Source organism: Argentina silus (assembly GCF_951799395.1).
Source record: "Argentina silus genome assembly, chromosome: 1".
Classification (NCBI taxonomy): domain Eukaryota; kingdom Metazoa; phylum Chordata; class Actinopteri; order Argentiniformes; family Argentinidae; genus Argentina; species Argentina silus.
In genome coordinates, this window is record NC_139655.1 from 22,372,082 (window position 1) to 22,386,498 (window position 14,417).

Sequence of the window (14,417 nt, forward strand, 5' to 3'; positions counted from 1 at the left end):
CAGTGTTGTGACAGGAGAGCCATGGAATGCACTGACAGGGGAGAGTGTTTACAACTTTGTCTACAAAGAGAGAACATGGCGGCCAGATTGATCCCCAATTAAAGTTGGACAAAATCCCTTTAAGTCAGGATGACGGAGTTCATGGAGTTCTACAGTGTGTGTCATTATTATACTTTGCTCAGTGACTTATGAAGTGTCAGCCAGCAGATGTGAATCTCACAAGTAATGTGTGACTATTCTGACATATGGGATCGACAGCAATACAACACCCACCCACCCACCCACCCACCCACCTATGCTCTTGAGGTAATGTTCATAACTCTAATTAGAACACTCTACAACAAGGCTGAGCTACCTGTCTGTCAAATAGAGACACCATGACAGATGGATGAGAGACACACAGAGACATCTCTAGAATGTACAGTAGGCTTAATTACTGCTGTTCTTTGAATTAGAGAGGACATGTTAACATGTCCACTAGGTGGCATAAGCCTTGAACAATTATATAATAACCCAAATAACTCCCAAGATGGTACAATGTGATGTACAGTAACCATGAATCCTCTTACATTAATATTGTGACATTATTATTGATTATTTATGATTTGTTTGACTACCATGGAAATGCTTTAAAGTCAGCAAAGCACACCGTTACAAACACCAAAAGAAATGGAACAGGAGAAATGTTCAAGTTGTTTATTTATTTTAAATAACTATTTACATGACAGCTTTGTAAAAATCAAATGTTTTTCTTACACATGACACACAGTATTTCTAAAAGCAAATGTTTCAACCTGAAGGAGGAAAAACAACATGATGGGTGAATCACAGATACTGAAAAAAATTAATTAATGTTAATCACAATGTTTATCGCTGTGCAAAAGCTCCTTGTTCTGTGGTGGTAACCTTGGTGGATGGTGTTATCTACTCTCTCAAAGAGCAAATAACCCTGAGCTTTTAGACCATTTAAATTTTACCCATGACAGTATTCATATAGTATGTATACTTTATTATATTTTATCCACAATTAATGATCATAACCCTTGTTAAAAGTTAATGTCCATCTATAAAATCGATAGAGGTCGAATCTAAGTATCTACTATTTGAAGTAAAATAATGGTTATTCTGTCAATGAGAGCATGATTCTCAGTAAAATTCAGCAAAATGCTGTGTTGCGGGGGGGGGACAATTTAAAAAACAATTTAAGGGCATCGAAATTAAGTCTACCTTCATGATCCATAGGAGGCACAATCGTAGAGAGAGAGGCAGAAACAATTATACAGTATAAACTGCCCAGGAAATGGACTAATATGGCTAGATTGAACAATTCCACATCTCTTAAGCAATTTGATTCAAGAGCCTTGAACAAGAGAAGAACATCCAAATGCCCCACTTCAAATTCAAACCAACATCTTTATCAAACAGTCCATTTCCCATTACTGCTAATCCATGGCACTCCAGACTGGGATCCCAACCAAAACAAGGCTCTCCATTTAAATCATGGATATAATTCAATGATGATACATGGCAGCAACATTGGTAGAGATCTTTATATGTGAAAAAAATCACCAGAATCAAACATGTTCTGAGAAATTGTGCAGGAGTGACCCATTGAATGTCATGTAAGAGATGAACATCAACATGTGTAATAACAACCGCTTGTGTACACAAGATGTATAATAAGGCTTATTACAACAACTTCTAACTTCTGCAAGAAGCTACAGTATGTATGAATGAAATGCATCATGAAGACAGGATCAACACATAATAGTATAATAATTGTGTAAGTTAAATTTAGTGCATTTCTCTTATATTTATCGACTTCCATCTGGGGTGTGATCATGATCAAAAACTATGAGTTGAATTGTGAAATGCTCTTTGTAATCTATTGCTGTCAGGTTTCATGCATGTAAACTCTTTCAATAAAAGCAATTTCTTAATTCTTAAAAAAAACACATAAAGAAAATATTCTTTGTCTCAAAATACTATGCAGGGATTAAAGGGAGAATTTGTCTTTTCAAACAACACCTTGTTGTTTTCAACCTGAGATTAAAAACCAAGATTTTTCCTCAAAAGAGTTTGTTACAGTAGTTTCTGATGAGCTATCCATTCAGTCTAATAGAGCCACAAATGTGATTGTGACACATGATGTTGATGATCAGATCCAGAGATTGGTTGGTGAGGGCGAGTTCCTTTGGGCCTCAACAAAAAATCACCATCGTGCGATTCCAACACACTTCACTAGAAGACTGTCACACCACATCTGGACTTGGTTTCGTCGAACGTGTTCCACTGACAAAGTTATAAACCAAGAACTGAGAGGTGCCGCAGTAATGTGTGGCGAAGAGCTTCCCATCAGGCGTGGGGTCAGAGAAAGCAATCTCCTCTTTGCTCAAGTATGAGCCATAGATGAAGTTGTTCCTGTCAAGGGGCAACATGAGAAATATATGTTGAAGTTTTTATGCAGTATGTACACATGGAAATTCTGTATTTATCATTAAACATGTGGCTGTATGAATTCCTGACTGTGTGAGACTGACCTGAGACACTCGATCATACGTGAGGCGATGCCCTGGCGTCTCATCAGGCTGAAGACCCAGATGCGGCTGATGCCACAGAGCGCTGGCTCTGGGGTAATGGAACAGCACCAGGCTCTCTGGCGCTCAAACATCACCTTTTCTCCCTCTGAACCCTCAGGCACGGCCTCCTCAATCACCCTATAACCCTGAACACACACACATACCATTAGTATAACCACATAAAACTACTATACTGTACATGTATAGTCTCTTAGCTCCCATCCCCCCCACCCACACACAATATTTCCAATTTCTGTCCTATACTCATAAACACATGCCCCTCTCTCACCTCCTGAATGTGCTCAGCGATAAGGCATCCAGCCACCTTCTTGTCATTGGAGATGAAGAGGAAGGTTTTGGTCTGGGAGGGACACTTGGTCTCCACCTGCTGGAAGCCCAGGTCATTGTCCACCATCTCCCTGATCTCCTCCACCTGAGAAACAAGATGAACAGAGTTCCTAATGTGTTGCATCCTTTTAAATATATCTCAAGGGATTTAAAATATTATCTAAATTCAGTCAGCGATTATCAATCATATGAAATAACATAACATTTGAGCAAAACCTACCTTCTTCAGTGCATACTTGGGGTCATCTGGAAGGACAAGAATGATCTTGCCATCAGGATACTCTCCCAGAATCCTCTCCTTCTTCCATCCCTGTGGAAGACATGAGAATGAAGTTGATTATTCAATAGTTAAGCAGAAGCTGCAAGTACATGTAGCTGTGTGGGGTTTACACATGATATTTCATTGGGACATGTGGAGTGTGTCAGTGAATATCTGCAATGGATGCCTGTGTGGGCATATCTGCCTTTCCAAGCCCAGTGTGTTGATAGAAATTCTCTTTGAGTCATGGGTGAGGAGTTGGACAGAGTGCAGTGCAATGAATGAGAGCTCCCTCTCACCACATATTTGACCGCACTGATGAACTGGTTGTGGAAGAGCAAGTGCTGGGATTCATCCTCAGGGTTGGCAGCGGAATACAACATCCCACACACACTGCAGGCCACCGCCCCAAAGTGCTTCTGCCCCGCATCCTAGGAGGCAATTCGAACACACGAGTACTGAATCAGATTCTTGCATACTCTCTCCAACACATCAATAAACTACAGCATTCCTAAGAGCTACTCAGCTACCCTTCTGATAGGCTATGCATAGTCAGAAGAATTCCAAACACTGTAATACTGTGGACACTGTTGAGCAAAAGATTCAAATACTCACAATGATGGCTTGATTTCCATCTTTGTCAGCCTCCTTTAGTTTCTTGATTTCTTTCTGCAGACGTGCGTCCGAGAGGGGACTGCCATTAGCTCCTGATTGCACAATCGCTCTACAATAGACACACATAGAAGTTACGAGTTAGGTTGTGCTAGCATTCTTGTGGAGAAGACTTTTGTCATTGTTATTTGGGTGCACATTCTTACTGGTCAGGGATCTTCTCTGTTGATGTCTTGTCTTCTGAGGCTGAGGACTTAATCGCAGTAACTATAAAGAAAGGAAGAAAAAAATAAAGAGAGAGAAAGAGAAATAAATAAAAAGATTAATTGAGGAAATCTTGTTACATTACAATATGGTTGCATGGGGTTATAACACAGAGATAAGGGGTCCTTTGGTTAGTTCGTAGGGTAGGATAGCAAATGAAAGGTACAGTAGCAAATGCAAATACCAGCAGGCTTTTCTTCACACTGCTGCTTGTTGACAGAATCTTTTGGGGGCTCTTTAGAAGAAGGGGAGGAAACTGGTATTTTTGAGTCCTGTTGAAGGAGGGGAGATGAAGAGGGTTAGGCCTACATTACAAAATAATTTTGACTTTACACAAACTTGTAAAAGTTTATACTGTTTAAAAGTATCACTGTGGGCAAGGCCTGATTTCTGTAACAATAAATGTCATAGCATTTAAAAGAGACAGGACAGGTCAAAAGAAAAAGTTACCTCAAGTTTGCCATTTTTAGATGTAGGAGGCATAGATATAGGAGGCACTATTGTCTTCTGCATGGTGGGTTTTGGCTCGTCATCCATTCCATCCAGTTCAAAGTCTGCAAAAGAGTACTTGGGTCTGGCTTTGTAAGGCTTATACTCCACCACAGGCTTGGGCTTCTGGGCAGTTAGCCCGTTGGGCATGGGTGGGGGTACTGCTGGAAGAGTCCTCTTGGATACAGTTCGGGTTGCTCTGGGGGTGGACACCGGAGCAGAGGTCACCTTGGGGGGCTCGACCTTGGGGGCTACTGCTTTGCTGGCTGAGGCTAGAGTGGGTGCAGCTATTGTGGCCGCTGCTGGGCTTGCTGTGGGTGCAGAGGGTGTAGGGACTGGGGGTGCTGCTACTGGAGTGGACAGTGATGGGGCAGGTTTCGCCTCTACTTCTGGAGCCATCATCTGATTGGCCTGATCAGACTTGAGCTTCTTCACGCGAGTCCAGGACATCTTCTCCCTCTGCAGCTCCACCTGCCGTAGCCTCTGATACCGGGTTAGCTTCTTCTTCTCATGGGCTTTCAGGGGCACCGTAACCTGGCTGATGAAGAAGCGTCTCTTTGGTGCCTCCTCTGGGGGCTTAGCTGCAGCAGGCTTTTCAGCAGGGGGTGCCGAGGGAGAGCATTCATCAAGGCCAGCAGGAGTTGGGACACGGACAGTGTCAGCCTGTGTAACAGGAGGTGGGCATTCTGGCTCACTGGGTTTTGCCTCAATTGCAGCCTGCTTCTCCTTCTCTTTCAATAACATGCTGTCTGAGGCTATGTCATCAGCTATTTCCTCACATAGGGCCAAGAGGTTGAGCTGCCTGTTGGCTGCTCTTTTAGAGGCTGCAGCCTTTTGCTCAGCTAGAGCTGCTAGACGTGCTTTGGTACGAGCCTGGGGGTTCATTTCCTGCTTCTTTGACTTTCCCCCGCCACCCTGTGCCTTTTTATCGTCTCCCTTCTTCACAGCATTTGTGCCTATGTCTTTTTTCGAGGAACCTGTGTCTTTCTTTTTGGTGCCTTCTTCACTTTTTTCCTGGCTGCACTCCTCTACACTTTTTTCCTGACTGCACTCTTCTTCAGACCCTTTGGTTAATGGGACTGCCTGCTGTTGCATCTCCTGAGAGCTATCTATGATTTCTAGATCACTATCCATATCTTCCTCATTCTCTCCAACCACTTCCACAATACAGTGCCCAATCTCCATGTCCTCCACAATCAGTGGAGTTTGTAAGTCTAAAGTGCACTCAAGACTTTCTGTCACACCAAAGTCACAGTCCTCTTTCAGGATTTCTATAGAATCCTGGACACATTTGTTTACTACCTCAAACTCAGGGACATTTGAGCCCTTGGTATCAGATAAGGGTTGTTTGCAAAGACTTGATTCTTGAATGACTTTGAAAAGTGCTTCTAGAGATGGCGGAGATGTTATCTTTGCTCCAAGCTGGGTCTCTAGGGTTTCAGTAACTTCACTAGTAGATGTGTCCATGAAATCTCCCTCTGCCTCTACCTCCTGTGCCACTATGCTCTCCTGCACCTGTTCAGTCTCCTCTAAAGATGCATCTAGAGAGGGTGGAGATATTATTTCTGCCCCAGGCAAGGTCTCTAGGCTATCACCAACATCATTAGAAGAGGTGGTCATGCTCTCTCTCTCCTCCTGTATCACTATGTTCACCTGTTCAGGGACAGAGTCTGCAGTCTCCTCTAATGCATCTAGAGGTGGCGGAGATGTTAATTCTGCACTAAGCTTAGTCTCTAGGCTTTCACCAACATCATTAGTAGAAGTGGTCATGCTATCTCTCTCCTCCTCTTCCTGCTTCACTATGCTCTCCTTCACATGTTCAGGGACAGAGTTTTCAATCTTCTTTGTGGTTATATCTAGAGGTGGCAGAGATGGTATTTCTGCTCCACACTGGGTCTCTGGGCTTTCACCACCATCACTAGTAGAGGTGGTCATGCCTTCTCCCCCCTCTTGTGTCACTGTGCTCTCCTCCATCTGTTCAGGGACAGCGTCTTCACTCTCCTTTGTGGTTACATCTCGAGGTGGCAGAGATGTTATTTTTGCTTCAAGTGGGGTCTCTAGGCTTTCACCAACATCACTAATAGAGGTGGTCATGCTGTCTCTCTCCTCCTCCTCCTCCTCCTCCTGTGTCACTTTGCTCTCCTTCACCTGTTCAAGGACAGAGTCTGCAGTCTCCTCTAAGGATGCATCTAGAGGTGGCGGAGATGTTATTTCTGCACTGAGCTTAGTCTCTATGCTTTCACCAATGTCATTAGTGGGGGTAGTCATGCTATCTCTCTCCTCCTCCTCCGCTATGCTCTCCTTCACCTGTTCAGGGACAGAGTCTGCAGTCTCCTCTAAGGATGCATCTAGAGGTGGCGGAGATGTTATTTCTGCACTGAGCTTAGTCTCTATGCTTTCACCAATGTCATTAGTGGAGGTGGTCATGCTGTCTCTCTCCTCCTCCTCCTGCGTCGCTATGCTCTCCTTCACCTGTTCAGGGACAGAGTCTGCAGTCTCATCTGTGGATGCATCCAGAGGTGGTAGAGATATTAATTCTGCACCAGACATGGTCTCTAAGCTTTCAGCCTTATTAGACAAGGTGGTCATGCTGTTTCCTTCATCCTCATCTGTCACTATGCTCTCCTTCACCTGTTCAGGGACGAAGTCTGCAGTCTCCTCTAAGGATGCATCTAGAGGTGGCAGAGATGTTATTTGTACTCCAAGCTGGGTCTCTAGGCTTTCACCAACATCATTAGAAGAGGTGGTCATGTTATCTCCCCCCTCCTGAGTCACTATGCTCTCCTTCACCTGTTCAGGGATGAAGTCTGCATTCTCCTCTAAGGATGCAGCTAGAGGTGGCAGTGATGTTATTTCAGCAACAGACATGGTCTCTAGGCATTCACTAACTTCATTAGTAGAGCTGGGTGTGATATCTCCCTCTACCTCCTGTGTTACTGTGCTCTCCTTCACCTGTTCAGGAACATAGTTGGCTGTCTCTTCTGTGGATAAATCTACTGGGAGTGGAGATGGTATTTCAGCACCAGACATGGTCTCTAGGGGTTCACTAACTTCTTTAGTAGAGCTGGGCATGATATCTCCCTCCACCTCCTGTGTCACTATGCTCTCCTTCACCTCTTCAGGAACAGAATCTGCAATCACCTCTGTGGATGCATGGATTGGTAGTGGAGATGTTATTTTGGCACCAGGCATGGTCTCTAGGCTTTCGACATTGGTAGAGGTGGTGATATCTCCCTCAGCCTCTACCTCCTGTCTCACTTTGTTCTGATTTACCTGTTCATGGACTGAGTCTGCAATCTCCTCTGGGGGTGTATGAGTAGGTAGTGGAGATGTTATTTTAGCTCCAAGCTTGGTCTCTAGGTTTTCATAAACTACATCAGTAGAGGTGGTTATCATATTGCCCTCAGCCTCTACCTCCTGTATCTTTAACATCTTGTCAGAGTGCAAGTCCACAGTCCCCTCCAAAGATGATTGATATTTCATATCCACATCTCCTTGACTTTCTGGTCTTCTGTTGGACTCTGTGACTGTCTTCCTTTCACTTTCCTCACTCACAGGCTTACTTCTTACAGAAATAGTGGGTATACCATAATTATGATCTATCTGAACAGGGTCAGAGGGTGAGGCTGTTAACACTCGGTTAGCTCCTTCTGTGTTGGTTAATGACGCTGTACGCTTACCTCTCACCCCATTGGAGTATTTTCTGATGCAGCGTGGCCTATCTCCCTCACCCCTCCCACTAAACACCTCCAATTTGCTGACTTCATTGCTAAGGTCATCATCTGACTCTGTGGAAACTGTTCTGGAAATCTTGGCTGGTCTTTTCAAGGCTGCTTTGGAGTTGGGGTCTTTTGAGGGAGCTGCTCTTGAGGAGGCACTTGTGGATTTCAGCAGCTTGGCTTTATTTACAGGTGGATTGGCCTTGGTCTTGGCCTTTAGGCTTGTTTTCCCCCTGGAGGAATGGCGGATGGATTTTGCTGGTTTATTTCCTTCTCTGGGTTGTCCTGGAGGCTTTTTCTTGGACCTGGGAGCCACAAGAACCCTTCTCTGCAACACTGCTTCTCTGTGAGACGTGCTTGTTGTTGCAGTAGCTGGTGATGTTTTCTTGGATGACATAGCCATTTCATTCTTATCCAGCTTACTCTTCTTGGCTTGAGAATCAGGAGAAGCCAATCTTCTTTTAGGGGCTGGCATTCTATCAAGAAAAAGTGTTGATACAATCAAAAATATAGACATGACAATACATCATCAACATGGATGCAGGTGTACCTGTTTAATAACACTACAATCATGCTCTAGAAGATAGTCCCTTGGGCATTGTGGTCATGGATGAAATGTTAAAAGTCATTGACTATAGAATGGAGCTAGTCATTAACATGATAATGCAATAGCTAGTTAGCAAGCTACTCCCTTGTCGGTAGCCGATTATAAAGCTATGCAGAGATGCAACCGTAACATATAATTGGAATTTAGTCCCTAATGACCAAGAAAAAGTGACCTGCTGTAATTGAACGCAGATAGGCTAGCTAGCAAGCTAAGTAGCTAGTTACGTCGTCATCATGTACAAATACAGTGAGTGACTGTATGTTCAAAATCCCATTCACCCACCACGTAGTTTTAGATTTGTTTTTAATAGCAAATTGAAAGCAATCAGCTTTGCTAGGGAGCTAGAAGAAAATGAATCAATCTCTCATTCAATGTAAGTTAGCTAGTAAGCTAGCTAGCTAAAATGTACAAGAAACAAGCGAAGATATTTAACTCAAACAGCTCCATTTGTAGACGTCTTGTCATGTGTTATCATTCTTAACATTACAATAAAACTATAAAATAACCACATTCGTTACTAAAACTTACTTTGACGTTTTGTTTCCCAACAACAGCTGTTTTTTCCTTCTGGCTGTGAAGAAAAAAAAAACACACACACGTCTAGTTCCTGTCTATTTCCTGTGTTACATCTATGTGTGTACCGTAAAGATGAGTCGGACCAGAAACGCACAGCATATCGTGAAGCCCCGTAAACAGTCTACTACTTTCATCACCTCATCACAGTTTCATTTGTCAGATGTGACTGCATTGCAGGAACAATATGCAAAGAAACATTTCTGGGGAGAAAGGTAATATTATTGTATTTATTTATATGATAGAAGTTAGATTATTGCTAGCGATAACTTCCTGCTGCGGTATGCGGGAACTGTCATGTGTCAACATCCAACATTTTTTGTTGGGTTCTTCTCTAACCTCCGTAAAATTATTTGGCACAAATGCGGGATGTTTTTGTATTGTATATTGTACTATGACGGGAAGTATTAGACTATGTTTGTGACTAGTGTTTTACCGAGGAAGAATGGAGTTGATAACTATAGCTGGCGAGTGGGGACCTCGTGTGCGTGTTTGAGATCGACTATATTGTTGGTCTGCGCGCCTGGATGGGTGTTGTCCGCTGCGCAGCACGACTACATTGGAACTATACATGCAATAACACATATAGGAAAATGTAACATCATGATACCAACATTGTATTAGATGTAGATCAATATAGGATACATATTGTTTTCACTGGATACACCTGTTTTATGTGATGCTTGTAGAATCATTCATGTGTGTTTAACTAAAACAAATTCTGTCTTATTATTAGGTCCCCAGCTTCCTCTCCCTTCTCTGCGCCTCTTGGTCCCACCACTGCGGCTGCTCTCTGCAGCTATTTGGCAAACGGTTCAGCAGAGAGTTGTTATGGATTATGGGATGCTAGAGGAGTTTGTTACCATGGCCACACAGATTGTTCCGGAGCTTCTTAATCACAGACAGAGGGCTCAGCTCACTCTCGGACTTCAAGCACAGGTGAGAGAAAAGGTGTGTGTGAGAGAGAGAGTGTTTGCCCTGCTTGATAAGAGGGAAGGATGTGGTGTAATAACAATGATTTTGTGTTCCTCATCACTACCCCTGACTGCTTTGCTCTGGTTGTAGCTCGTTCTTGAGTTGTGTCGCTCGGAGTCAACTGCAGACCTCAAAACCATTCAGCCACACCTGGACAGAATGCAGACCCCGCAGGGCGTTGATGAAGACATTGAATTATCTACATCAAACTTCCTGGGTCTGATACAAACCCTGCTGGAAGACCCAGAAGAGAGACAACGTTTCTTCCAGGTGCGTCTGTGTGGCTTTGGTGTTTTTTTCTTTGTTAACAACTGCTTCAATGCTGACCTTTTCTCTGTTTCCTCCTATTCTATTTAAGCTGTTCGTTTCAGACCAAGTACTCTCCTACCAGATGTTTTGGTAATATATTGTTTACTGTCATTTCCTCTCAGGATGTGTTTCCTGTGAAATTCTGCCCCAAATATGAGGCAGCAATACCAAAACTCATGTGGCACTTCCTTTCAAGACTTGAGAAGCTACTTCCAGTACCAGACATCCAACAGGTATTTGTTTGTATTCCTCAGGATCTCTTAATATAAATTACACGAGCCATGGGCTTCACACCAGAGCATTGGGTGAACTACATTTGTCTTGCCTCTCCTTTATTCCTCATTGTCTCAGGCTGCCTCCCTGCTCAGCGATGTACCCTCTGTTCTGGAGGAATGTGTTGAGTCGCTGTCTCACTCTCAGCAGCTGAAAACACTGCTTCAATACCATAGAGACCTCGGCCAACTTGATAGTGATGGTAGGCATCTTTCAGAAGATCCATTTTAATGTTACATTTTGGATTGGTATTTTAGATTTCTCTGTAACACATTACAGTGTTAATGATTCCCATTACACAATTGCTATGTGACTTCTGATAATGTTACGTGGGTAATTACAGCATTACTACACAGGTATAGGGGCAACTTTATGTAAAGTGTGATACATGGTGTTATTCAGTCAACAGGAGTGGGGCAGTTATTTACTATTTAACCTTTGTCTTTCATTGTCCTGTTCTCTTTTCAGACACTCAATTTCTCACTGATGGCGACTGCATTCTCTCAGCTCTCAATCTCTCTACTGTAGAAAGTGAAATGATTGCCAATGAACAGACAGAAACAGAAACACTGACTGACTACATGGATTCATTCAGTGGAAAGGTGGTGAAATCTATAACACTGACAGAGGACACAGAGATAGAGCTGGGTGCAGAAGAGACGATGGAAAGAGGGACAGAGGAATGGGAGAAAAATTCCAAACAATCCTTTGTTAGTAATGATGAGGGGGCAGAAATGATAGATGATGATGATGATGACTTTGCTGACCCTGTGGAACATGTAGTGCACATGGTGGATATGGATGAAGAGACTGTGGTTCTAGACCAGAGTGCTCTTCAAGTTCAGACTGGTAATGAAGAAGGAGACAACAACGTGGAGATTGTGCCAAAAGGACTTGAGACTGTGGAGGAAGAGGTGGAACCAGTGAACGAAATAGTAATGGCTATTGGAGAAGATGGGAGGGTGGAGCCTATGGACAAAGTAATGGCAAACGATGATCGGGGTGAGAGGAGACAGAGCTCTGAGTCGGTTGAAATAAAAGATGGTGGAGATGAAACCAATGGTATCTCTAATACTCGTGGACAAAGCATAACCCTACCTAATGTGATCATATCCTCTGTAATACACAAACCCACAGTGCAGCTGATAAGGCTTGACTGTCCTATCGTGACATTGCCCTTAAGACCAGTTAAAGCAATCAAAATGGAATATTACAGTGGGCCTCAAGGTACATCGACCTGCAAGACATGCCCCACATGTGGGAAGACTTTCAGCCGGGGTGCGGACATGAGGCGGCATCAGAGAACCCACACAGGGGAGCGTCCTTACCAGTGCGCCCAGTGTAGGAAGCGCTTCCAGTACCAATCTGATCTGAGGAGACACCAGCAAAATGTGTGTAAAGTGGATGTGTCAGAACCTACAGACAAATCACCCAAGAAGTCTGAAGACAAAGAGAGTGTGCAAAATAACCTTTCCCCTGTGGAAAAACACAGCGATGCAAAAACAGACCAGCAAAGCACATGTGAAGCAGAAGTCTCTGAACCCAAAACTCAGACTTCATCATCACCTAAAGAGTTTGCTGATGAGGGGCAATCTCACAATGATAAGGGGCACCTGGATAATTTAACCTGCAATGTGTGCGGTAAGACTGTACTTCATCCTAGTGACATGAAGAAGCATATGAAAGTCCACTCAGAAGAGCGCCCCCATTGTTGTTTTACGTGTGAGAAGAGTTACAAGGATGCTTCGAGCCTTAAGAGACACACAGAAAGATGCGGGAAGGTCTCTACTGTAAGACAAAGCAATACACCAGCTAGTGATGAAAATGACCAAGAGACATCCAGCAAAACAGTTGACAAACCATTGTCTGAGGGAGGAAACCTAGAGTCATCCAGTGGTGCTGAACTTGAGACAGAATCTGAAGACAGTGACTCACCCCCCAACAGTGTATCTCAGGACCCTTCTTACACACCAGAGCCCAGCGAGACCAAAAAAAAAAAACTTGCGAAAGTGTGTCGTGTTTGTGGACTACAAGTAAGGGGAAGCATGACATATCACTTGAGATCCCACTCAGAGGAGCGCCTTTTCACCTGTCCTAATTGTGGGGTGGGGTTCAAGTTCAAAAATGATTTGCGGAGGCACATGATTAAAGTGTGCAAGGTGCGAATAATTGAGGCTGAGGCCCTAAAAGAAAGGGATAAAACCGTAAAGTGTGATGAATGCGATAAGGAATTCAGGTTCACGTCAATACTGAGAGCACACAAACTCACCCACAACCCTCTCTACTGCACCGAATGCAAGAGAGTTTTCCCAGACTCTGAAATGTTAACAAGACACAACGTCAAGCATAAACCGCTGCAATGCAACATGTGCGAGAAGAGCTTCAAAGGAGTGAAGCACCTCAACAAACACTATCGGGATGACCATGAATTCAGTGGACCATTCATCTGCAGCCAGTGTGAGAAAAGCTACACTGATTTACCAGCTTTCATCAGACATGAGAGGACTCACACCGGGGAGCTCCCCTTCCAGTGCTCCCATTGTCCGAAGGGGTTCCATTTTTCATATGCCCTTACCACACATGAGAGAACTCACACTAAAGAGAGCCCGTTCCTTTGCTGGGAGTGTGGGAAGAGCTTTAAGGCCAATGTAGCCCTGAACAAGCACATCCTCTGTTGTCACAGTAGCACAGCAGAGAAACGCTTCTCCTGCTCCCAGTGTGGGAAAGCCTACGGGTTAAAAAGAACCTTAGAACTCCATGTACAAAAACAACATGCCGGGGTGCGTTACCCTTGCACATACTGTGGCAAGCTGTTCTTAAGTGCATCCTCATTGGTAAGGCATGATCTGATTCACACGCAGGAGAGACCTTATCCGTGCAAAGTGTGTGGCAAGAGTTTCAAATCTGCATCTGAACTGAAGATACACACTCGTTATCATACCGGGGAACGCCCATTCAAGTGCAAGGACTGTGGCAAGGGTTTTGTTCAGTCTTATTATCTCACCTTACACCAGAGAACTCATTCAGGGGAGAAGCCATGTGTCTGTCCCGTCTGTGAAAAATCTTTTCGCAGCCATGATCTCTTGAAGAGACATAAGAGGATTCACACAGGAGAGAAGCCCTATCAATGTTTGCTTTGTGGGGCAGCTTTCAATCGAGCAGAGCTTTTGAAAGCACATGAAAGAAAATCCCACTGAGTAAGTTCAAGGAAAGATTTTAGCAAGCTTTACCTTACAGCTCCTCAATTACCTGTTGAGACCACATGGTGACAGCGTTCTGTAATTACATTGTTATTACCTGTGAATTGCTTTTGATTTTTCCAAATGATGACTGAATAATGCTGTACAATAAAATGTGACGTTATGTACTTCTGCCTCATATTCATAATTTGATCTCAAATCAAAATAGCT

General features: G+C 43.7%; 2 protein-coding genes across 4 annotated transcripts; one reads left to right on the forward strand and one right to left on the reverse strand.

The window, feature by feature from the left end:
• Positions 1-681: 681 nt before the first annotated feature.
• esco1 (establishment of sister chromatid cohesion N-acetyltransferase 1) lies at positions 682-9,475 on the reverse strand. Of its 3 annotated transcripts, XM_083672392.1 has the most exons (11): positions 9,406-9,475; positions 6,685-8,746; positions 4,513-6,342; positions 4,247-4,334; positions 4,005-4,065; positions 3,802-3,910; positions 3,486-3,617; positions 3,148-3,237; positions 2,869-3,012; positions 2,541-2,725; positions 682-2,421 (listed from the first exon to the last, which is right to left on the reverse strand). In XM_083672392.1, exons 2-11 carry the CDS (start codon positions 8,743-8,745, stop codon positions 2,253-2,255), a joined length of 4,869 nt encoding a protein of 1,622 aa, XP_083528518.1. In that variant the 5' UTR covers position 8,746; positions 9,406-9,475; the 3' UTR covers positions 682-2,252. The 3 variants fall into 3 exon arrangements, with proteins under 3 accessions (XP_083528518.1, XP_083528517.1, XP_083528519.1); XM_083672391.1 differs by having other exon boundaries at positions 4,513-8,746; XM_083672393.1 differs by lacking the exon at positions 9,406-9,475 and having other exon boundaries at positions 4,513-6,999; positions 7,168-7,176.
• A 54-nt stretch (positions 9,476-9,529) lies between these two features.
• LOC310804745 (uncharacterized protein) lies at positions 9,530-14,374 on the forward strand. Its single transcript, XM_083670068.1, has 6 exons — positions 9,530-9,665; positions 10,187-10,389; positions 10,516-10,695; positions 10,857-10,967; positions 11,086-11,209; positions 11,476-14,374. The coding sequence occupies exons 1-6, from the start codon at positions 9,638-9,640 to the stop codon at positions 14,202-14,204; spliced, it is 3,375 nt and encodes a 1,124-aa protein (XP_083526194.1). The 5' UTR covers positions 9,530-9,637; the 3' UTR covers positions 14,205-14,374.
• The last annotated feature ends 43 nt before the right edge of the window (positions 14,375-14,417 follow it).